The sequence below is a fragment of the Schistocerca serialis genome, chromosome 3, assembly GCF_023864345.2.
Source record: "Schistocerca serialis cubense isolate TAMUIC-IGC-003099 chromosome 3, iqSchSeri2.2, whole genome shotgun sequence".
In the NCBI taxonomy this organism is placed as follows: Eukaryota; Metazoa; Arthropoda; class Insecta; order Orthoptera; family Acrididae; genus Schistocerca; species Schistocerca serialis.
This window is the reverse complement of record NC_064640.1, coordinates 783002952-783029261: the sequence shown is the minus strand read 5'-3', so window position 1 is coordinate 783029261 and position 26310 is coordinate 783002952. Positions and strand designations below refer to the sequence as shown.

The following is a 26310-nucleotide window of genomic DNA, read 5'->3' as shown; positions in this document are numbered from 1 at the left end:
ATGCTGTGGCTATGTCAGGAATTTTCATCATTCTTGTTTTTAATTACAATAATACGTTACCTAAAAATGATAACTTGTTGCGGTTTTCGTCTAGTCATCTAAGGAGCGTATTGTGGGAGATTTGCGGTGTATTATTTTATTCTGCTTAAAAACTAAATGGCATTCGAAGCTGTATTGCTCCTCTGCTCATCTCTTTTTACGTGTGAACTGCAGCTGGCCACGTCACTGCAGGCTAGCTGTACCAGTTGACCAGCCAATGCTGTCGAAGTTAAATACGCCGGTAAAGCTGTTGTCCCATATTATCGCTAAGTCGATTTGTGTGTAAAGCACAGCACAAAACATACCCTTATTATCGTACTTGACAGTACTTGAGGCAGCTTGGCTGCAGTTCCACGTGAAACGGAAATCCAATGAGGTTCCATCAAACACAGAAGAGGTTTATTCTTATGATGAATGGATTATAGAAATATTACAGCTTTCAGACACAGTTCCTCTTTCAGAAGTAGAAAACTCAAACAACAACAGCTACTACTACTACTACTACTACTACTACTACTGCTACTACTTCTTTTGCACACACACGCACATGCAGTGTCTCTGGACACTAAGGTCTGACATGAACAGCAGTCTAGTTGGGGTGGGTAATGGGGATAAGGAAGAGACATGAGGCAGGATAGAAGTCAGCATAGCAGGGTAGGGGTGGAGGAAGTAGCTGTGATTTTGAAAATGAAAAGTGGTTCAGTTCTGATTAAAATGGCATCCTCTGCTCAGCTGTGGGTGCTGTTTGTCTGTGACAAGCTCACAAGCTTCTTGTAACTATTACTTCCCACGACAGACTTAGTACGATACAATGAATCATCTTCCACTGCGACCTCCTTTTACAGACCAATTATGAGTTGCATGCCAATTTGGAGTGATGGGGTGTGCATTTTGTTGATAGTGTCTGGAAGGGACCAAAGGACAATAGGGTTGATACTGGGGGCCTTCATCTTGTTTTCCCCTCTCCCCTTGTATGTATAATCTATGTGTACCTTCATTCCCCCTGTTCACTGGATTGCACCATAGTCCAAAGAGGAAAGACACTTAACCAATTCACTTATCACAAGGACAAGAAGAAATATGATCATTTGCATCCTGTATGTATATGTCGGTGACATTTGCTGTGGCGAAGATGATGTCATTCTCTCTAGCAATGGCACCCTCTTCCTTTGTGCCTTCTACATCAGGACCTCTGGGCCACTCAACTACACCTGCTCCTCTGGTGATTGGAAACACTCCTCCAACTACATCCCTCACACCTATTTCGGGAGAGTCAGCTCCCCATCCACTGAACTGTCAATCCCCAGCCCCCAACCAGGGAATCAACACTCTCTGTCAGCATTTCTCACTAGAAAGGGGTCACTTGGGATGCACCTGTCAGAGGATTCTGCTGCTTTGCATCCAGATACCAGCCAGTGACTGAAGGAGCCACAGGTTGGTGGTCACCTGACCTGATTCAGAACCAATGTCTTTTGATGTCACATCCTTGCAATTAGTGGCAGCTGATGACCCTGGGGCATGACCTGCCTCTCCTTGGTCTTTTCTTCTCCCTTCCCCCACCCCGCCATAGAATACCAATAATGTGATTCTCCAGAGGAACTATAGCAGTTTCTCCACCTCCTTCCTGAGCTGTGACATCTATTTTGTGTTTCCCCTGCTTTCTACACTGGACTCCAAGAAACTTCGTTCTCAGGATTGCGAACCCATATCCTCCATGGCTATTGGTGTTTTTTTTTTTTTTTTTTTTTTTTTTTTTTTTTTTTTTTTTTTTTTTAAAAAAAAGAATATAGCTGAATATGACAGTTCTTCAGGCAGAGTTCGCACGTACACTCCAGACTGTCTACACTGAATACATGTCACCCGATATGATTCTGGATGCTGTGGCTGTTTGTGTCAGAATGTGTCTTGATTTTACACTTCCTGATAGTGAAATGTCCCAGACCATGTTGTCTGCACTGATTTCTCAGCTTTCCCACCCTACCTCATTTTGGGTAACTCCACTGCCCACAACCCTTTGTGGGGTGGCACTACGGCCACTGGCCGTGATAAAACTATCTAAACTTTGTTCACGGAGCTCGATCTTTGTCTCTTGAATACTGATGCCCCAACACACTTCAGTTTGGCATATGGGTCATATTCAGCCTTTGATCTTTCCATTTGCAGCCCCAATCTTCTCCCTTTCATCCACTGAAGCGTCCATGATGATCTGTGTGACAGTGTTTATTTTCCGAGCATCTTGTCTGTCCCTCACCATCCCTTTCCTGAGCATGCATCGAGATGGGCTCTAAACAATGCTGTCCGATATGCCTTTGCCTCTGCAATTGCCCATGGCACCTCGCCAGGTGGAGGTATCATTGCAACTGTACAGAGTACAACCACAGCCATTGTATCAGCAGCAGATTTAGCGATCCCCTATTCGTTGGGATCCCCCCATTGGAAGACAGGACCACGATGGACGTCAGGAATCACCGTGGCCATTAGATATCACATACGGAGAACCTCATTGCCTTTAAACGGCTTCGAGCCCATGTCTGCTGCCTAAAAAAAATGACAGAAACAAGAATTCTGGGAATGGTATGTTACTACCCTTGGTGCACATACCACCCCTTTTGCAGGTTGTTCCACTCGTCTGTGGATACAACTCCCCCTCAGGTGTATCTGGTGCCTCCCGGAATGGTGTTGTCGAGAATGACCCAGATTCTATCACCGATCATTTCGCTCTCTGTTTTGCTTGAACCTCTGTGTCTGTGAATTAACAGCCTGCATTTTGTATCCTCAAACAGTGGGTGGAGCAAATTCTCTTAACTCCCACTACACTTTCACTTTCCATTCAGTGAGTGTGAATTCATCAGTGCCCTAGCCCCTAGCCCTTTGCCCTGACACAGCTCCAGGGCCAGACTGCATCCACATCCAAATGCTCAAACCCTATCAGTGTGTAGTCAACATCATTTCCTTGTCATTTTCAACAATATCTGGAGTGAGGGTGAGTTCCCACCTCATTGGTGAGAAAGTTTGATCATTCTGGTACTGAAACCAAGTACACACACCTTGAAATGGACAGCTATCATCCAATTAGTCTTACTTATATTCTCTGCAAGTTATTCAAACGTATGGATAGCAGGTGGCTGTTTTGATGCCTTGAGTCTTGGATTCTTTCTCTCCAAAGGCAGTTTTCACCAAGGAAGTTCTACTGATTGTAGTTTGGTCTGCCATATGGTCAACTTTCGTGCGGTTTCAGCACGTTATCATTGGCTTCTCTGACTGGAAAAAGGCTTATGATACCACATGGCATCATCATGTCCTTGTTACCCAATGTGAGCAGGCTCTCCAGGGCCCTCTCCCAGTTGTTGTGTGGAACTTCTAGTAATGAGATTCCCTCCAGGTTCAAGTTGGTACTTTCCACAGTAACCCCCATATTCAAGAGAATGGGGTCCTGCAAGGCTTTGTATTGAGTGTCCCATTTTTATTGGGGCAATCAGTGGGGTAGATGCCACTGTGGGGCTTACAGTGTCATCCTCCCTGTTCACTGATGATTTTTGCAATTACTGTTGCACCTCCTGTGTGGGTATTGCTGGATGCCAAACGTGCAGGGTGCCATAGGAAAGGTGCAGTCCTGGGCGGTCACCCATGGCTTCCGGTTTTCAGCCACCAAGACGTGCATCATGCACTTCTGTTGCCATTGCACTGTCCATTCACAACCAGAACTCTACCTCAATGACCAGTTGCGCAAAGTGGTGAAGTCTTATCACTTTTTTGATGTGGCCTTCAATGCCAGTTGACATGGCTTCCTAATCTTCACCAAGTTACGTGAATGTGTTGGTTGCACCCTCACTGCACTACCTCAGTAACATCAGCTGGGTCACAGACCGCTCTATGCTTTTGTGGCTTTACAAAGCTTTTATCCTGTCCCATCTTGATTATTAGAGTCTAGTATATGGCTTAGCATTGCCTTCAGCATTGTGTGGTCTGACTTGTGCCAGGTGCCTTGTGGGCCAACCCTATGAACAGTCTACTTGCGGGGGCTGGGGTCTTTCCACTATCGATCAGGTGCCAACAACTGCTTCTCAACTATGTGATTCACATTTGTTGCTTCCTTTAGTTTCTGAACTACGATATCCTTTTCCCTGGTAGGGAGATCCCTCTCCCACGGCTGGAGTCATGATTGTATGAGAACTGCAGTGTCTTTATTCTGAACTCCAACTTCTTGCACTGTCACCTTTTGTCAGGGAGCAATCACGTACATCCCTGTGGTGTCTACCCCATTCTTGGATCTGTCCCGACCTATCCTAAGGACTAAACAGACCCTGTTGAACCGATGGTTTTTGGTCACCCATTCCTGGCCTTGCTTGATGTGTTTCTTGGTTCAGAAGTAATATGCACTAGCTTTACCGTTGACAGAAGAACTGGTTTTGCCTCCAAGGTGCAGCGAGCAACACTTTGTGCTGAATGGATGTAGTGTATCCACTGTAGAATTGGTGACGATCACTCAAGTCCTCCATCACATTCATTCTCTCCATGGCAAGAACATCTTAATGGGCGTTAATTCCCTGAGTAGTCTCCAGGCTATCGACCAATGCTGCACTTGACACCAACGGGCTGTGGCTATCCAGGTTATCCTTTCTGATCTCCATCAAGCTGGATGGTCAGTTACCTTTGTGTGGACCCCAGGTCACATTGAGATACCAGGGAATAAACATACTGATTTGTTGACCAAGGTAGGTATCAGAATACCGATTTTGGAGATGGGGGTATCAAAACGTGACCTTCATGCGACAGTGTGCCGTCAGTTGCGGGATGCTTGGAACATGGATTGGCGTGACCTGGTCTCTCCAAACTGCAAGCAATAAAGGGGACTACAGCCATGTGGCATCACTCCCCTCATGCTTCTTGCAGGGAATCCCCTGTCTGTCACCTTCGCGATGGCCACACTTGGGTGACCCATGGCCACATCCTACGATGTGAGAATCCATCCCACTGTTGGTGTGGTGGCCCACACCCTACAAGGCTGTCCTAATTTGGCCACCTTATGACGATACCTTCAACTTGGTGACACATTGCCTCTAGTACTAGCAGACGATGCCAAAGTGGCTGATCTGGTTTTAAATTTTACGTATGGTGGTGATTTTACTGCTCTTTGTGAGGTAGGCTACATGGACCTCTTTGACCGCTGTAGAGATTGGAGGACCTTCACCAGCTCCAATCCAGGGGCTCCCATGGCTGCCCCTGCTTGGTGATCTGGCCTGGCTACTGCCCTTTCCACTTTTTTAATTCTTCTTCATCTTCTTCTTTTACATCTGTCATTGGTTTCCAGTCTTGTTGTCATTGTTCTGCTTCTTGCAATTTTATCAATTTGATGCGTATTGCAAATTTTCCCATGCTAATGGGGGATGAGGAAACACCAGTCAGATGCAGAGGGTATGTCTCCCATCACATGACTTGTCTCGGGGGCCTCAAGCTACTTTCAGAGTGGGCAACTCACCCACTTTCACTCTTTTACCCCAGTCTCTCTTGTATTTGGTTTTATTGATTCTCAGTTACAATTAGGTTCATCAGAATTTGTATTCTGTATTCTTCCTCTCTGAGGACTTTTCCCGGCTTGATGCTTAAATGATGAGGGTCTGATGACATTCCAGTTTGATCCCATCAGTCCAATCCAGTCTGTTTCTGAGCAAGGTTGGGAGAGTAATTTTAGTCTGTGAAGTATTGGCGTGTTTGGAGAGGGCCTTCTTGTCACTGTAGTTGCAACAAGCACTGGTGGGTAGACTGTATAGAAGGGATTTTTTGGTGTTGAATGAGTGGCAACTGTCAGAGTGGAGTTATTGATGGCGGTAGGTAGGTTTGATGTGGATTGAGGTACTGAAGTAGCCATCCTTGAACTGGAGGTCAATGTTGAGGAAGGTGGCTTGTTGGGCTGAGGAGGACAGGTGAAGCAAATGGGGGAGAACATGGGGAAGTAGGTTCTGGAGGGATGTGGGTATGTTGTTCTCACTCTTGGTGTAGATAATGATGATGTCATCAGTGAATTTGAACCAGGTGAGGAGTTTGGGATTCTGAGTGGTTAGGAAGGATTCCTCTAAATGGCCCATGAATAGGTTAGCATAAGGTGGGGCTTTGAGTGTGCCCATTGCTGTGCCATGGATTTTTTTGTAGATGACACCTTCATAGGAGAAGTAATTATGGGTGAGAATATAGTTGGCCATGGTGACCAGGAAGGAAGTCGTAGGTTTAGTCAGTCAGTGGTTGGGGAAGGTAGTGTTCAACAGTGGCAAGGCCATGGACATTGGGGATGTTAGTGTAGAGGGAGGTGGAATCGACAGTGATGAGCAGGGCACTGTGTGGTAAAGAAACAGGGTTGTAGAGAGTCAGAGGAGGAAATAGTTGGTGTCTTTTATGTAGGAGGTTGGTTAGGGGTAAAAGATTGAAGATGTTGGTCCACAAAGGCAGAGATTCTCACTGTGGGGGCACGATAACCAACAACAATGGAGTATCCTGGGAGGTTGGAAGTCTGTAGTAGATAGGAGTAGCATAGTGGTAAGAGGGGGGGGGGAGAGAGAGAGAGAGAGAGAGAGAGAGAGAGAGAGAGAGAGAGAGAGAGAGAGAGCACGCGCGTGGGGTGGGGGGATTTCTAGATGGACCTATGGATTTGAGGTCGGACTGGAGAACCTGCTGGAATTCTAGAATGAGAGCACTGTGGTAAGGCATGTATGTAGGCATATTTGATAGCAGGCAGAGTCACAACGCCAAGTAATCCCTGTGGTTCATAGCCACAGTGACGGAACATTGGTCACCATGTAGAATTATAAGGTTGGGATCAGTTTTTAAGTGGTTGATTTGCAATTCTTTCTGTGGATGTTAGGTTGGATTCCAGATGGAAGGATTTGGGGAATGAGGAGGCGGCAAGGTTCAAGGTTAGGGAATTCTGGAAAGTTAACAGGGGATGATATGAGGGCTGTGAGGGTAAGTCATGATTGGCTGCAGGAGTACGCACAGTCAGGACGTGTTAAGTATTGGTTTTTGATTGAGTGTGAATTATAGGGTCATTGGGGAAAGTGTTCATACTGTAAGAAGTGGGAGAAAGAGAGAAGGTCTTTCAACAAGCCCGTTGTGACTGAATTTCAATCTGGGAGATGGAATGAAGGAATTTGAAATTGGAGAGTAGAAGAATTTTACGGAGGGAGAGCAGAGCCAGAGATTGGTAATTTGTTGCTGTGGGCATTTGGGAGATTTTTATGGTCTAGGCAACAACACAGGTACAGTACGTGGGGAGTGGATTTTGGCTGGGGATAGAGAAACTTTATGGCATTGGTGCAGATGAAAGGAGCAACGATTCATCGTGGAGGATAAAAAAATGTGCAACAGTACGTAAAATTTTATAAAAGTACGTGAGCAAATCAAAAAAACAATGAAATTATTGAAGTTCAGGGAAACAAAATGAAACCTGAGTAAATAATGCCCACAGGAAAAATTAAAGCAAAATAAAATTGACAAGAGAAACTTACATGACCAGTTAATAAATGTCTTACAGTTCAAGACTCTTGTGGCACACAACACAAAAGAACACTGGTTTTTGACTCTATGTATCCGCTAGGCTACAACACGTGACATCACAATGTACAATAACATGAAACTGCCCGGAGGCCATACAAGGTCGGCAGTGTAACTGTCCAAATCTTGAGGGCTGCACAATAAGTAACAGTTGACAGCACGGCGCAGACTCAGGCCAGGAGGCTCACGTCACTGTAGGTATAGATAAGCATAGACATCACTGATGTTGCTGCTGCTGCTGCTGCTGCTGCTGCTGCTGCTGCTGGTTTTGAGAAGCGTGTGCAGCCGTTGTTGTAGACGTGCTGGAGGCCAATGTTGGAGCCTCTGGTGTCAATCCCCCCATATGTGGCCAGCGAGCCTTAGCCCAATGCATCTCTGAAGAGAGGCAGACGCGAAAGGTAGTAGTAACTGTGGGTTTACCACACACCTCCACTTGTGCGGTAGGTGGGAGTTTTGAGCGGAGGGTGGGGATGGGGGGATCTACTGGGCATATCCCCACTGTGTGGAGAGAAAGTGGTGTGATCTCCATTTCTTCCACCCCACCTCCTCCTCACCACCCACCTCAATGATTCAGACTCCAGGAGTTCCGGTCTGCGGGCACTTGGAAGTAAAGCTGAAAGTAGTCTGGCCAGCAGTGGCTGCATGGGCTGGGCAATGGTGGAAACATGGGTGAGTTGGTGGACACTGGAGGCAACATCATGACAATGTCTGGGCTCAGTGGCCAGGCCAATGGTGCACCTTCCGGAGGTGTCCCCAGCTCCGGCAACTCAATGTGAAGTATTGGTCTGTCCCAGGGCAGGGAAGCTGGGGGTGGTGTTGCTGGTGCGAGGCCATACACTGTGGTGGCCTGGAACAACTAACAGAAGAATTAGAGGGTGGGGATGAAGGAGGATGGGAGGAGTGGGCTCAAGGATCAGCTCCTATTCCGCAGTAGGGTGGAAAAATGGGATGCAGTGGAAGGACTGGGGAGAAAAAGACTGCAGGATGCGGTTGCATAACTGGACCTGGTTCTGGTGTCGCTTGAAGGTCCATTCTCTGGTATCAAGTGTAGAAACCTGTTGCCCTCATTGGGAATTGGTTCAAGTATCAGCTCTTCTTGCATCGAACGATGGGAAGACGGACTGCAGTGGAAGGACTGGGGGGGGGGGGGGGGGGGGGGGAAGGGGAGGGAGCAGGGGTGTCCACTTGCATAACCAGAGCTGGTTTTGGTGTCAGGTGCTCTGGTATCAACTGTAAAAACCTATCACCCCTATTGCTGATGAATGGTGTTTGGGAACCACTGAGGTTGACTAAAACCCTAGACCCACACCCATGTCCCAGGCCGCAATTTTGGAGAGGGCGAGGAACCAAGGGGCTAGGTACAGACAGCAGTAAAAGTAGGAGAGAATGGGATTGATGTCCACGTAAGAGTGCCGATGGGCTCTTGTCACGTAACGATGTTGCCCAATATCAGCTTAACAAAAAATGTCAGGGTGCCTTCCATGTCTGAACGAACCTCTCTGCCTCTCCATTTGATAGGGGATGAACAGGAGGTGAACAGATGTGCTTCACTCCATTCTTAATGCAGAGATTCTCAATTACCTTTGTTCGAAATTGTGGCTCATTGTCTGTCACTAATGTGCGCATGAGGCCCTCAGTGGTGAAAATATTAGACAGTGCCGTCTCTGTATATTCCGCCGTGGCTGTATGGCAGTTAACAATATATGGAAACAGGAAAAAAGAATCAGTGACAGTGACAAACATGGTATTCAAAATCAAGATGCACTCGTTATGAAGGTTTGTTGGGTGTTGGCCAAGGCTGAAAAACCGGACTTGGGGCTACCTGTTGTTCAGCAAATCTGTTGCATTGACGGAAGAGGCGCTGTATATCTCACTCTGATGCCTGGTCAATAAGCAAGTTGCTGAGTGAGCAGCTTGGTCCTTGAAGTGCCCCAATGCCCCTGGTGCAGCAATTGTAGGAATAATTGTCGTAAAGCTGGTGGAATCACAACATGTGGTGTAGTTTGGTCTGTGGCCAAAAGGATTGCACCGGTGACCAGAAGCAAATGGTTTCACAGCCCATAGTAATGCCTAGCCAGTCGTTCTGGCCACCCCCTCAAGGTAAAGGTGTGTACCTGTTTGAGAACTATGTATGCCTCTGTGGTGACAGAAATGTGGGCTCCTGTAAAGGGAAAATTATCCACAGCTTGTTTCACATCGTCATCCAGATAGAATTTCCTCTTGATCGAACTTATAGTCTGGCCAAGAGCATCCACATTTTGTGTGCTAGGATGAGCTTCTGAAATGGATTTCAAAGGTATATCTTTAGAGGAACAATGCTCAGCATTGGAGTCAGTGAGCAGTATGATCTGGGAATGAGCTGTTGGGTTGGACAAAGAGACTGTGGGCTTATGGTCCGTTACCTGACGGGACTTGATGCCATAAAATAGGACATGAAATTTCTTCAAAGCCAATATAATTGCCAGTGCTTCTTTCTCAATTTGAGAATTGTTAATTTGTTCAGGGGGTGAGGTTTTTGAACTACAACTGATGGGGTACTCTGAAGCATCAGCCTTTGGGTGAGAGAAGTCGGCCCCCATCCCATGGTCTGATGCGTCTGTTGCAACCACTGTCTGCTTCCTGGTTTGGAACATTGCTAAACAAGGTGCTGAGAGTACACACTGTTTGAGCTCCCAGAACACCATTTTACATGTGGCTGACCACATGGTAACCAATCCTTCTTACACATGTGGTATAACGGATGTGCCATCCAAGATGCCACTGGAATGAATTTTCTGGAATATGTAATTTTTCCCAGAAAGTTCTGAAGCTACTTGAGGTTTGTCAGCCAAGGCACGGATGCAATCATTTAAATGTGTTTCTGCAGTGGTAACATACCTTTGTGAGAAAGGACGTGGCCTAAATACTCCACTGAAAGCTAAAATTCACATTTGCTGAGACTGTACTTTAATCCTGCCTCCCACAAAATGAAGAAGAGTTACTTCAGGTTCGCTAAATGCTGCATGGTGGAACTTCCTGTGATGAGTGTCATCCAAATAGTTAATCGAACCCTGCACATTGCGAAGCAGCAGTTCCGGGGACGTCTGGAAAGTTGCTGGAGTACTGGAGACCCCAAAGGCCAACTGCTTATATTTGTATAAACCAATTGGTTATTAGTCACCAGTATCTTCTGTGAACATTCATCTAACATGGGGGTGTGCTACCTTTTAGCGTACCTGGCTCACATTGGAAGAGGAGTATATTCGGGCCACATACGGTATTACTTAACACTAACGATAACTGCTGGACCAATGAGGGAGTAGCATCATGTGGTGGGAGTTTCAATTTTTTTTAGCAATTGTGTGACAAATCTCTCTTCTTGGGCCACATTGATAACAGAAGCTGCAAGTGCGTTTCATCAAGGTCAATTTTGGAGAAGTGTCCACCATATGTGACTTTTCATGCTTTCCCGACGGATCTGTTGCAAATACGCTTCTCGGGTTTGCCGCCGGATCGTATTGTGTAAATCGTACAATATTTCCTCGATGCAACTGCTCGACATCATCAGGTGGTGGTAGCTGCTGCTGTCACTGCTGCAAGGCGCGACTGATGATAATCGCGCGGCGGCGTCGGAATTTATCATGACGGGAGCAGGCAATACGCGTGCGCGAGAAGACGCTCATAGTTGGAGAAAGCGGCGCTCCTGGTGCCCCCTACTGGGAGCTGCAGAAAGGCCATCCACGCGTGCGCTTTGGGCAATAACTGTGCTGCCGGACGCTCCTGCGGATAAAGTTTGAACTAAATCTCCGCTACGCGTTGAGTCACTTGGGGAAACGGAAGTTCTTGCTTTCCCTGTTTTTGATTTAATGGCAGTCAGTGCTGGATTCCAGGCGGCGCTCAGTTGAAAACCTGCATCCCTGTTGATTAGATTGTCCGCCGTGCGAATATGTATGGCCTCCTTAATAACACAGTCCCAGAAAGATGACGCTGGGGATAGAATTTCCGTCTGTTCGTAAAGCATACGATGTCCCGTGTCCAGGCAATGTTCCGCTACCGCTGATTTATCAGGTTGCCCCAGGCGTGTATGACGATGATGTTCGACGCAACGTTCTTGCACGGTTCGGCATGTCTGTCCGATATAAGATTTTCCACATTGGCACGGGATTTTGTACACGCCACGTTTTCTGAGGCCAAGGTCGTCTTTGACAGAGCACAATAAATTCCCCAATTTTGCTGGTGGCCGAAAAACACACTTGACGTCGTGCTTTTTGAGGATTCTTTCTATTCTCGAAGACATGCCGCCAAAATAGGGCAAGAACGCTGTTGGAGTGGGTGCCTCCGCATCTTCATATACATCCCTGCGTCGAGTTTGCTGAGAACGGAATGCATGGCATATCTGCCTTTCTGAATAGCCATTCTGTTGGAATACCGTTCTCAGGTGTTGTAGCTCCCCAGGTAGGCTGTCAGCATCTGAGACTACATGTGCTCTGCGCACCAAAGAGCATAGTACACTACCGCGTTGAGCAGGATGATGGCAACTTGTGGCCTGCAAATATAGCTCTGTATGAGTTGATTTGCGATAGACGCTGTGTCCCAATGTACCGTCAGCTCTTCTTCTGACTAAGACGTCCAGGAATGGTAAGAGGCCATCCTTTTCCACTTCCATAGTGAACTGTATATTGGGATGTAGCGAGTTCAGATGTCCGAGAAACACAGGTAACGTCTCTACTCCGTGGGGCCACACCACAAAGGTATCGTCTACATACCGCCAAAAATAAGAAGGTTTGAGACTTGCCGACTGCAGTGCTTTTTCCTCAAAGTCTTCCATAAAATAGTTGGCCACCATGGGAGACAGAGGACTTCCCATGGCGACACCGTCCACTTGTTCAAAATACTGGTCATTAAATAAGAAATAAGTTGAGGTAAGCACATGTTTAAACAACGCCACAATGTCTCTCTCAAACTGGCTGCTGATAAGCTCTAATGAGTCCTGCAGAGGTACTTTCGTAAACAAAGATATAACGTCAAAGCTAACTAAAATATCCGACGCTTGCAACTTAAGTGTCCTCAGGCGTCCTACGAAGTCCTCTGAATTCCGGATATGGTGATCACACTTGCCTGTGAGAGGTCCCAACAGCGTAGTAAGATATTTGGCCAGAAAATAAGTAGGAGCTCCGATGTTGCTCACTATTGGGCGAAGAGGTGTCCCATCCTTGTGAATCTTGGGTAGGCCGTAAAGTCTTGGAGGAACTGCAGCCTGTTGGCGTAGGCCTTTGGTCACTTTAGAAGGAATAGAACTTTTCTTGAGGAGATCTAATGTTTTTCTCTGTATTTTGCCAGTCGGATCCTCTCTTAGCTTGCGATAGGCAGGATCATCGAGCAGTGCCTCCATCTTGCTGTTGTATTCAACTCGTGAGAGAAGAACGGTGGCGTTCCCCTTGTCGGCAGGTAAAATGACGAGGTCTTTGTCTGATCTCAAGTCTCGCAGGGCCTTCCTTTCTGCTGAGCTGATGTTGTACTTGCTCTGTGGGGGTCGTGTTAAAATTCGGCAGGTGTCCCTCCTGATCTCTTCTGCAACGTCACTGGGAAGCTTCAAAATTGCCTGTTCTATGCCAACTATGACATCTCGGATTGGAGCTGTCCGTGGTGTTGGTGCATAGTTCAAACCTTTCTCGAGCACTGCAACAGCTGCGTCGTCCAGGATTCTACCCGTGAAATTAAACACGGTGCGTCGACGTGGTGCATTCCCTTCTTGCTGTTGGGCCTCGAGACGAGAATACTTGGATATTTGGCGGGCCTTGGCTTGTTGTTTTGACCAGTCTGCTAGCGCCCAGGTAGCGCTATCTACCCAATCCCATGATAACGCTGAAAGTTTCGAAGAGATTTTCAGATGCACTGATAGCAATTTTGTGGACACCATGTGCAGTTCCCGTCTTGTATAACGTACCCTCTCTCTCACTAGGGCTGCACTCGCCCGTCGTTTAATTCTACCAGCGGCCGCAGTGTCAATATGATGTTTAAATTTAGCAAACGTTGGAACAGTTTGCTTGTCACGGCATCTCAATAAAAACGCCATAGTGCACAGCAGTCTACCTCTCTTATTACGTAACTTGTCAAACTCACGTACGTCGTTGGCCATCTCCTCCCCGTAGAGGTACCAGATGTGACTTTTCATGCTTTCCCGACGGATCTGTTGCAAATAGTGTGTTTTTCGGCCACCAGCAAAATTGGGGAATTTATTGTGCTCTGTCAAAGACGACCTTGGCCTCAGAAAACGTGGCGTGTACAAAATCCCGTGCCAATGTGGAAAATCTTATATCGGACAGACATGCCGAACCGTGCAAGAACGTTGCGTCGAACATCATCGTCATACACGCCTGGGGCAACCTGATAAATCAGCGGTAGCGGAACATTGCCTGGACACGGGACATCGTATGCTTTACGAACAGACGGAAATTCTATCCCCAGCGTCATCTTTCTGGGACTGTGTTATTAAGGAGGCCATACATATTCGCACGGCGGACAATCTAATCAACAGGGATGCAGGTTTTCAACTGAGCGCCGCCTGGAATCCAGCACTGACTGCCATTAAATCAAAAACAGGGAAAGCAAGAACTTCCGTTTCCCCAAGTGACTCAACGCGTAGCGGAGATTTAGTTCAAACTTTATCCGCAGGAGCGTCCGGCAGCACAGTTATTGCCCAAAGCGCACGCGTGGATGGCCTTTCTGCAGCTCCCAGTAGGGGGCACCAGGAGCGCCGCTTTCTCCAACTATGAGCGTCTTCTCGCGCACGCGTATTGCCTGCTCCCGTCATGATAAATTCCGACGCCGCCGCGCGATTATCATCAGTCGCGCCTTGCAGCAGTGACAGCAGCAGCTACCACCACCTGATGATGTCGAGCAGTTGCATCGAGGAAATATTGTACGATTTACACAATACGATCCGGCGGCAAACCCGAGAAGCGTATTTGCAACAGATCCGTCGGGAAAGCATGAAAAGTCACATCTGGTACCTCTACGGGGAGGAGATGGCCAACGACGTACGTGAGTTTGACAAGTTACGTAATAAGAGAGGTAGACTGCTGTGCACTATGGCGTTTTTATTGAGATGCCGTGACAAGCAAACTGTTCCAACGTTTGCTAAATTTAAACATCATATTGACACTGCGGCCGCTGGTAGAATTAAACGACGGGCGAGTGCAGCCCTAGTGAGAGAGAGGGTACGTTATACAAGACGGGAACTGCACATGGTGTCCACAAAATTGCTATCAGTGCATCTGAAAATCTCTTCGAAACTTTCAGCGTTATCATGGGATTGGGTAGATAGCGCTACCTGGGCGCTAGCAGACTGGTCAAAACAACAAGCCAAGGCCCGCCAAATATCCAAGTATTCTCGTCTCGAGGCCCAACAGCAAGAAGGGAATGCACCACGTCGACGCACCGTGTTTAATTTCACGGGTAGAATCCTGGACGACGCAGCTGTTGCAGTGCTCGAGAAAGGTTTGAACTATGCACCAACACCACGGACAGCTCCAATCCGAGATGTCATAGTTGGCATAGAACAGGCAATTTTGAAGCTTCCCAGTGACGTTGCAGAAGAGATCAGGAGGGACACCTGCCGAATTTTAACACGACCCCCACAGAGCAAGTACAACATCAGCTCAGCAGAAAGGAAGGCCCTGCGAGACTTGAGATCAGACAAAGACCTCGTCATTTTACCTGCCGACAAGGGGAACGCCACCGTTCTTCTCTCACGAGTTGAATACAACAGCAAGATGGAGGCACTGCTCGATGATCCTGCCTATCGCAAGCTAAGAGAGGATCCGACTGGCAAAATACAGAGAAAAACATTAGATCTCCTCAAGAAAAGTTCTATTCCTTCTAAAGTGACCAAAGGCCTACGCCAACAGGCTGCAGTTCCTCCAAGACTTTACGGCCTACCCAAGATTCACAAGGATGGGACACCTCTTCGCCCAATAGTGAGCAACATCGGAGCTCCTACTTATTTTCTGGCCAAATATCTTACTACGCTGTTGGGACCTCTCACAGGCAAGTGTGATCACCATATCCGGAATTCAGAGGACTTCGTAGGACGCCTGAGGACACTTAAGTTGCAAGCGTCGGATATTTTAGTTAGCTTTGACGTTATATCTTTGTTTACGAAAGTACCTCTGCAGGACTCATTAGAGCTTATCAGCAGCCAGTTTGAGAGAGACATTGTGGCGTTGTTTAAACATGTGCTTACCTCAACTTATTTCTTATTTAATGACCAGTATTTTGAACAAGTGGACGGTGTCGCCATGGGAAGTCCTCTGTCTCCCATGGTGGCCAACTATTTTATGGAAGACTTTGAGGAAAAAGCACTGCAGTCGGCAAGTCTCAAACCTTCTTATTTTTGGCGGTATGTAGACGATACCTTTGTGGTGTGGCCCCACGGAGTAGAGACGTTACCTGTGTTTCTCGGACATCTGAACTCGCTACATCCCAATATACAGTTCACTATGGAAGTGGAAAAGGATGGCCTCTTACCATTCCTGGACGTCTTAGTCAGAAGAAGAGCTGACGGTACATTGGGACACAGCGTCTATCGCAAATCAACTCATACAGAGCTATATTTGCAGGCCACAAGTTGCCATCATCCTGCTCAACGCGGTAGTGTACTATGCTCTTTGGTGCGCAGAGCACATGTAGTCTCAGATGCTGACAGCCTACCTGGGGAGCTACAACACCTGAGAACGGTATTCCAACAGAATGGCTATTCAGAAAGGCAGATATGCCATGCATTCCGTTCTCAGCAAACTCGACGCAGGGATGTATATGAAGATGCGGAGGCACCCACTCCAACAGCGTTCTTGCCCTATTTTGGCGGCATGTCTTCGAGAATAGAAAGAATCCTCAAAAAGCACGACGTCAAGTGTGTTTTTCGGCCACCAGCAAAATTGGGGAATTTATTGTGCTCTGTCAAAGACGACCTTGGCCTCAGAAAACGTGGCGTGTACAAAATCCCGTGCCAATGTGGAAAATCTTATATCGGACAGACATGCCGAACCGTGCAAGAACGTTGCGTCGAACATCATCGTCATACACGCCTGGGGCAACCTGATAAATCAGCGGTAGCGGAACATTGCCTGGACACGGGACATCGTATGCTTTACGAACAGACGGAAATTCTATCCCCAGCGTCATCTTTCTGGGACTGTGTTATTAAGGAGGCCATACATATTCGCACGGCGGACAATCTAATCAACAGGGATGCAGGTTTTCAACTGAGCGCCGCCTGGAATCCAGCACTGACTGCCATTAAATCAAAAACAGGGAAAGCAAGAACTTCCGTTTCCCCAAGTGACTCAACGCGTAGCGGAGATTTAGTTCAAACTTTATCCGCAGGAGCGTCCGGCAGCACAGTTATTGCCCAAAGCGCACGCGTGGATGGCCTTTCTGCAGCTCCCAGTAGGGGGCACCAGGAGCGCCGCTTTCTCCAACTATGAGCGTCTTCTCGCGCACGCGTATTGCCTGCTCCCGTCATGATAAATTCCGACGCCGCCGCGCGATTATCATCAGTCGCGCCTTGCAGCAGTGACAGCAGCAGCTACCACCACCTGATGATGTCGAGCAGTTGCATCGAGGAAATATTGTACGATTTACACAATACGATCCGGCGGCAAACCCGAGAAGCGTATTTGCAAGTGTCCACCAGTTAGCTTTGTGTATAGTTCCCCAAGCTTTGGAATGGGGTACATGTCCATGTCAGCTTGAGCATTCACCATGACATTGAAGTCTCTGCAAAGTCTGCATTTGCCGGGTGGTTTCTCGATGAAAACCAGAGGAGTAGCCCACTGACTCAATGATATAGATTCTATCGCATCCTTTCCCTGCAGCCTGCCTAATTCATTCTTGACTTGGTCCTGGAGCGCCAGGGGAACCTGCTGTGAGTGAAAAGAGCAAGAGCAGACTAGAATTAAAAACTTCGGGAAATTAGGAGGAGAGAGTGTCCAGTTATAGATGAGGAACATTCTATGAGACCAGATTTACTGTGTCATTGATGGAAAATCCAAAAGATTTAAATGTCTCTAGACTGAAGAGATTCACAGTGCCGGTGCTGTTTTTGGCTGAGAAAGTTATGACCATGGAATGCATTGCTTGTTATGGTTCCCAGCCATTGAACTAATGGTTTTAATATGGGTGCCCTTAATCGTAATATATTTGAAAATTGGTGCGACTGGTGGCTGTATCTGTAAAGACTTGAAAGTTGAGTGTTTTACCAGCCACCCATAGCAAAATGAGCAGTTTATCAGAGGAACCTCCCTGAGTAGATGATACGACAACATTAGTGTCCATTTGATCTTGTGATCGTGAGACGGGAATGGCTGCGTGATAAACAGATGTGAGGTGACCCTTTCTTGGGCACTTAGTCCAATCTGACCACCAGAACACATAGTTGCCTGTAGCATGTGTCTGAAAACAGTCCGGGTAGGACAGGTAAGACTGTCACAACCTGTGGCAGTGTGAGACCCACTGTTTCTGTGCAGAGACACTCACATGCGGTTGTTTGTGTACTGCATTGATGTCACTGCTGACTGCTGAATCCTCCATGTGTGTGGGTTCACTATTTACAGCAGCTATGTCTGTCCAGGACTCTTGAGTGGTGTCCTGCTACTCGTGTGACTTAATAGGACTGTGCTAAATCCAAAATCTTTTGTAATGAAGGGTTATGAAACTCTAAAGCTTTTAACTGAAACTCTTTACTGCATACTGTGTGGACAGTCATGTGTCTAATCGTGCCTTCTGCATAAGATTCTTTGACGTCGGACATAGAAAACTTGGATCAGCGACTTAGTGCCTTGAGCTCAGCCGCCTTAACCCTGGTGGGGTTGACTCTGTTGCTTGCAGCTCTGGTAAAATTTAAGGTGAGCAGAAATCGTTGTATGGGGTTACATTAGGGAGGCCAGCTTGCATAACAACTGATAAGTTTGCAATAGAATCCATGAGAAGAAAAGGGAATCAGTAGTATCAGCTTCATTTACCTTCAACGCCGTAAAATGCCGTCACAGCCTTTGCTCATATGAGTCCCATTTGTTCATATGAGTCCTACTCTTCTGTGATTTTTTTTCTTATACGGTGGGAACAGCAAAGGATTTGACTGTCAGCTGCTTGCAGTACTCTGGCCAGGTGGTCTTGTGTACACTTTAGATGTTCTTGTGGTGAGCCATCAGCTGTTGCAGAATAGCAGCAAGAGATGGATAGACCACGGTGACTAGAAAGAAGGAAGCAGCGGTGGCCATTCAGCACACAGTCTGTAGTTCACAGAAAAGTTCACTGTCCTAAAGCAACAGTCAAGTGCCAAAATTCGCACACAAGTTTCCACAGTTTGAACGAATTTGTGTCTGCCGTCACCAGTTGTGTTGTGGTACACAACACAAATGAACACTGTTTTTTTAAAAATCTGTTTATTTAGTAGGCTACAACTCATGATGACACAATGTGCAGTAATGTGAAACTGTCCGAAGACAGTGCAAGGTCAGTAGTGTAACAGCATCCAGATCTTGAGGGCTGTACGATAAGTAACAGTTGACAGTGTGGTGTAGACTCAGGCCAGGAGGTTCACGTAAGCTTAGATTTAGGCAAGCATAGGCATCTCTGGTGTCTACTTTTTAGTTGGGGTCCAGCTGGTGTTGTAGAGTCACGGAGGAGGCCAACGGTGGAACCTCTGGTATCAACCCCCACATCCGCAGCTAGTGAGCCTTAGTTTACTGCATTGTGTAACATCTGTGGTTTGCCAGCATGGCCAATTGCATGTGGTGGCAAGCACAAAGGTAGTGGTAACTGTGGGTTTACCACAAAAACAGAATCAAAAACATTGTGTTACTTTGTATTTATATCATATTTGTACACAGGGATTTGCCAAAGAAAAAGCTGCATGATTTTAAAAATTCCTAGAATCATCATGTACCCATCTATGTGTTACATAGAAATTGTGCTGTACAGTTTTCATTTTCAGTCTGTATCCAGTTTTTTTTTATGAAGCTGGATTTTGACTAGAGTGCCTTGTGTAACTTTGGTATTCTTCAATGCTTTTTAGCGACTTGCTGGAAATGATTCATAATCAAAGTAAATGGGCAGGTACTTTGGTTTATTTTGCATTTAAGTGTTGTTTTTCAGTCAGTATATTCATTTCATGTACAAGACTTATTAATTTTGTGGAGCAGCCATGTGTAGTTCTGTTTGTCATTCCATACTACCACGTTATCACATTGGCCATCTGAACATTTATTTGAGGAGTAGTAGAAAGTATGTCTTTTGCTCGTGTGCCTGTTATGTAGCAAAATGTTTTACTGAGAGGTGGAAAATCTTGGTGGTATTCTGAATATAATATACTTTTCTAGTCAGTGTCTAAAGCTAATAGTTAACTTTAATGTATTATGTATTCCATACATCATATTAACAGCCTTTGCTTTGATATGGATTATGTCAAGTGAACAAAAAATTCTTTTGTGAAGGCTGGTACCTTATATTCCAGTGTAGAATTTACTGAGTGTGACAGCCCCATCTTCTTAGTGATTCATGTAAAGTATTCATTAAAGAGGATTGTTTCTGAAGTATAATCTACTCTTAAAGCTATCTGCACTTCTTCATATCTAATTTGACCAGTCTCCTCCTGTATTAAAATCCGTACTGTTTTAATTTTGTTGCCAGATGTGGCTATCATCTTCACAAAATTTAATTGCTTTGATATCTGGATTACTTGCTTCACTATTCTGCAATACTTTTTGTAATATGCTACAGTATCAACATCAGAGATGCTCTTGACTGAGAAAGCCCCCCCCCCCCCCCCCCCCCCCCACACACACACACACAAGATGTCTTTATTCTTTGAATGTCCCTTTTTTTGTTTCCTCTCTCTAGGCTTTGGTCTAATTTGAACTGCCTTTGTGGGGAAACAGATTTCTAATAAAAAGAGAGCAAAATTTGTTAAAAATGTTTTATTTTTCATTGATGTCATGATCACTGTAAACATGGTCATTTCACAACTCGAGCAGCCTCCTGAAATACTCAGTGTTTTGCCCATTAGGTACTCTCCTGAACTCATTTTTTTCCTTTTTACCTGATCAATATTAATACTTAACATAAATAACTTTGTGTCGTGATCTCAAAGTCCATTGACTGTTGGGTTTGTAAGATGATTCTGTTAATTAGAGCTGTCTATAAAAATATCAGTGACTGGTTTGTAGTAGTTAGCTACTGTAGTCTGATAATTTACAGTAGTAATTAAATTGGCTGATAATTTTTACCAAGTTCAGTAAAACTTTATTGGGAGAATTTTTGAGAAAGTGTATATTAAAATTGATCAGAAATTTTTCCTGTTGAATGTGCTAGGAGAGCTTGAAGGTGTTTCTTGAATGGATTAAAATTACCTGCAAGGCCTCAGTGTATGGTTATTATTAGCCCTAGAGTAATAAGATGGTAGCCTAAATCGTCCAACACATACATGTCTGTACCACTGGTCAAACGAGGTTCAGAGAGAGAGATTTTCTCAGCTTGGTTTGATGAATCTTAAATCCTCAAATTGCATACACACAGTTCATTGCAGGGTTACTATAAATTATTCGTTTGTTTTCAAAGTTCTATATTTTCAAGAGTAATACATGTACAAATATGATAGATGCATGAATAGAACTGTAAACTGACTTGAGTGTGCATCATGCCTACCAGTTGGCATTAAGAGTGCAATGCCTTGAGAGCAAGAAAAGAGTTTTTGTTTGTTGTAATATGCAAGATGTTAATCTTTTACAATAGTGCAACATGCATCCAGAAGGAATAATGTAATGGAACCACCATGTAAACAGAGCATTGTGAATTGGTATTGTCTCTGTAAACAGAAAAGAACTAGTCAACCAAGTGTGCCAGATGCAACCATGCAGAGGGTGAGGGAAAGTTACGTATGCAGTTCAAAAATTCAAGGGTCCACACAAGCCACAAACTTTCAGTACTGGAGCAAACAGTGTGGAAGATTTTACAATGGCATGTACATTTCAAACCATACTGTCTGCAGCCCGTGCCCCAATTAAAACTGGAAGATTATTACCAGCATCTTCAATTTTGCATCACAATGCAGGAAGGACTTGACGATGAACATTACGCCTCTAAGCTACTATTCAATGATGAAGCAACCTTCCATATATCTGAAAAAATTAACTGCCACAATGTGAGCTGTACAGTGTCACGGACAGACTTTTTGGGTCATTTTTCTTCTGTGAGAAGATAGTGGCCTCTTACATTAATATGTTGAGGTTGCGGTTGTCTCCACAACTGAATGTTGAGGATTTCATCTTGCCCCAGCATTGGAGCATCAATGTTCATTGCTACCTAAATGACAAACTGTCACGTCATTATATTGGGTGTAAAAGAGATGATGATGATGATGATGATGATGCTGTGGCTATATTCCCTTGGCCCCTCAAGACGCCTGACCAAATGCCTTGCGCCTTTTTCCTTTGGGATACATTAAGGACTGTGTTTACATACCCCCACTGCCAAGAATATCGGAACAGACCAGAGAATGCATCAAAGTTGCTGTGATGACCATTGACAGGATTATGCTACATAAGGTATGGAATGAACTTCGTGATCACATAGATGTGTGTTCTGTGACCAGAGGGGTACTCATAGAACATTTGTAAAGCGCTTCAATCATATTGGTGCATGTAATACTTTGGAAAATATAGAACTTTGAAAACAAATGAGTCATTTATAGTAGCCCTGTAGTGTTACTTATCAGTGTTAGAATATTCTGACACAATAAGGAATGCTGACATTTTCCCCTAACTATTGTTAATGATTTGATGGAGGAATTGCTTGTGACTGCTGAAAATTTTTAACAGTCCACTTTTTGCATGGATTCAGTATAGTGGGATAATTACTTCCCCAGACTCAATACTGTTTCAATCCTAACCTCTTGTAGCACTCGCTTTCTTTCTGCACTCCTTTCCTAAAAAAGATGCTACCCTGTTATCTGTAACCTCTTGTATTTTACCATTCATGGAAGTGCCTTAAAAATTGTGAAAGGTTAACAACATAAATATATAACCTTTTTTAAAGACTGATGTGTAATAGTCCATCTGAGAAACTAAAAATTAAATCAGAGAAAAGTGTTAATATGTTACCCTTTTTGTGATTTGTTTTCAGTGTTTTCATTTCGTTCTTTATTATTATTTTGTATGTATTTCCAGACCACCGACATGGTTATTCACAATTTCCTGCACAAAAGATTTCCCCCCATCAAAACAAAGGAAAACATGTAGATCAAGTGGACAACTCCAAATTTGCCTCAGAGACTGTGGAAAGTGAGGTAAATTTATACTGTACATCAATAAAGAGAATATTGTTATCATACATTGAAGAGCCAAAGAAACTGGTACACCTACCTAATACCATGTAGGGTCCCTGCGAGCATGCAGAAGTGCCGCAAAACGACGTGGCATTGGACTCTACTAATGTCTGAAATAGTTCTGGAGGGAATTGACACGAGGAATCCTGCAAGGCTGTTAATAAATCTGTAGGAGTACAATAAATCTGTAGGGAGCACAAGGGGGTGGAGATCTCTTGTGAACAACACATTGCAAGGCATCCCAGATATGCTCAATAATGTTCATGTCTGGGGAGTTTCCTGGTCAGCAGAAGTGTTTAAACTCTGAAGAGTGTTCCTGGAGCCACTCTGTAGCAATTTTGGATGTGTGGGATGTCACATTCTCCTGCTGGAATGGTCCAAGTCTATCAGAATGCACAGTGGACATGAACAGATGCAGGTGATCAGACAGGTTGCTTACATATGTGTCACTTGTCAGAGTCTTATGTAGACCTATCAGGGATCCCATATAATTCCAACTGCACGTGCCCCACACCATTACCAAGCCTCCACCATCTTGAACAGTCCCCTGCTGACATGTAGGGTCCATGGATTCATGAGGTTGTCTCCATACCCGTACTCGTCCATCCGTTCGACACAATTTTAAATGAGACTCATCTGACCAGGCAACATGTTTCCAGTCATCAACAGTCCAATATCAGCGTTAATGGGCCCAGGCGAGGCGTAAAGCTTTGTGTTGTGCAGTCATCAAGGGTACACATGTCGGCCTTTGGCTCCGAAAGCCCATATCAATAATGTTTCATTGAATGAATGTTTTGCACGCTGACACTTGCTGATGGCCCAGCATTGAAATCTGCAGTAATTTGCAGAAGGGTTGCACTTCTGTCACATTGAACGATTTTGTTCAGCTGCCATTTGCCCTGTTCTTGCAGGATCTTTTTCCACTTGCAGCAATGTTGGAGATTTGATGTTCTTCTGGGTTTCTGATATTCATGGTACACTCGTGAAATGATCTTACGGGAAACCCCACTTCATTGCTGCCTCGGAGATGCTGTGTCCCATCCCTCATGCGCCGACTATAACACCATGTTCAAACTCACTTAAATCTTAATAACCTGCCATTGTAGCAACAGTAACTGATCTCTCAACTGTGCCAGACACTTGTTTTATATAGGCATTCCCGACCGCAGTTCCGTATTCTGCCTGTTTGCATCTCTATATTGGAATATGCATGCCTATACTAGTTTCTTTGGCGCTTCAGTGTATTTTGTCAGTAACTTTATTATTAATAAAGAATAATATTCAAATGTGTGAGTTTTGATTAATAGAGACAAGGTTTGGAAATTGCATTTATTGCAGGGGTTTTTTGTATGATTTTGTCATATTGGTACAGTTAATTTTTTGTTTCTATTTGTAAACACGATGACAATGTTTGATTACACAGCTGTTTAACTATGCAATGTAATGTGATAATTTACTGCCAGTTGAGGAGGTGCGTGGTTTGTGTGGGAAGGATACTTTTTTTTTATGTCTTTTCACTCTTGTATGGTGACTTACTGATGTTTTACATGTGGAGCATTAGATCTGATTAATGTATTGTCGTCTAGAGTAGTATTGTCATCTCAGCACACTGCTAAATGATTCACACATTTGGCAAACATCTGACTGAAAATGGAACAGGGTGAGTTTGGTTTCGAGAGTGACATTTAGTTATGCAAACAGCTACAATTTGCATAACGAGCAAAACAAAGTGTAAATAAAATGACTCTCTTAACGAGTGATGTTTCGTGTAACAAGTGGTGTCCTTCGCATGGGGCAGGGGAAACGTTCAACAATATGAACAAATTTCACAGTTGGCACTCGCATATTGTAATGTAATTAACTGTCGGAGATAAAGTTTATCTCATGCGAAAAGTAAGATGCCCACCGTAAAGAGTTAAGGTAACTTCATTATGTTGCCAGAAAATGTGTTTAATTTATTTAATTATGAATATTTTCTTTTATGATAAATAATGGCTTCGTTTGAAATGTTAAATGTTGTATATTTATATGTATTTATTTATATGTATCTTTGGAGTTTATTAAGGTCAGTAGACCAAAGAACCCCCCATGAACCATGGACCTTGCCGTTGCTGGGGAGGCTTGCGTGCCTCAGCGATACAGATGGCCGTACCGTAGGTGCAACCACAACGGAGGGGTATCTGTTGAGAGGCCAGACAAACATGTGGTTCCTGAAGAGGGGCAGCAGCCTTTTCAGTAGTTGCAGGGGCAACAGTCTGGATGATTGACTGATCTGGCCTTGTAACATTAACCAGAACGGCCTTGCTGTGCTGGTACTGCGAACGGCTGAAACCAAGGGGAAACTACAACCATAATTTTTCCCGAGGACATGCAGCTTTACTGTATGATTAAATGATGATGGCGTCCTCTTGGGTAAAATATTCCGGAGATAAAATAGTCCCCCATTCGGATCTCCGGGCGGGGACTACTCAAGAGAACGTCATTATCAGGAGAAAGAAAACTGGCATTCTACGGATCGGAGCGTGGAATGTCAGATCCCTTAATCGGGCAGGTAGGTTAGAAAATTTAAAAAGGGAAATGGATAGGTTAAAGTTAGATCTAGTGGGAATTAGTGAAGTTTGGTGGCAGGAGGAACAAGGCTTTTGGTCAGGTGATTACAGGGTTATAAATACAAAATCAAATAGGGGTAATGCAGGAGTAGGTTTAATAATGAATAAAAAAATAGGAGTGCGGGTTAGCTACTACAAACAGCATAGTGAACGCATTATTGTGGCCAAGATAGACACAAAGCCCATGCCTACTACAGTAGTACAAGTTTATATGCCAACTAGCTCTGCAGATGATGAAGAAATAGATGAAATGTATGACGAAATAAAAGAAATTATTCAGGTAGTGAAGGGAGATGAAAATTTAATAGTCATGGGTGACTGGAATTCGTCAGTAGGAAAAGGGAGAGAAGGAAACATAGTAGGTGAATATGGATTGGGGGGGGAAGGAATGAGAGAGGACGCCGCCTTGTAGAATTTTGCACAGAGCATAACTTAATCATAGCTAACACTTGGTTCAAGAATCATAAAAGAAGGTTGTATACCTGGAAGAATCCTGGAGATACTAAAAGGTATCAGATAGATTATATAATGGTAAGACAGAGATTTAGGAACCAGGTTTTAAATTGTAAGACATTTCCTGGGGCAGATGTGGATTCTGACCACAATCTATTGGTTATGAACTGCAGATTGAAACTGAAGAAACTGCAAAAAGGTGGGAATTTAAGGAGATGGGACCTGGATAAACTGAAAGAACCAGAGGTTGTACAGAGTTTCAGGGAGAGCATAAGGGAACAATTGACAGGAATGGGGGAA

The 26310-nt window shown here is 44.8% G+C and overlaps 1 protein-coding gene across 1 annotated transcript in view; it reads left to right on the top strand.

Moving 5' to 3' along the window:
- The window catches only part of LOC126471227 (constitutive coactivator of PPAR-gamma-like protein 1 homolog), a 211639-nt gene that overhangs the window by 69775 nt on the left and 115554 nt on the right, over positions 1-26310 (top strand). Inside the window, exon 8 of the mRNA XM_050099350.1 lies at positions 22791-22909. Within this exon, the coding sequence (XP_049955307.1) occupies positions 22791-22909 (119 nt within the window). The remainder of the gene's footprint in view (positions 1-22790; positions 22910-26310) is intronic.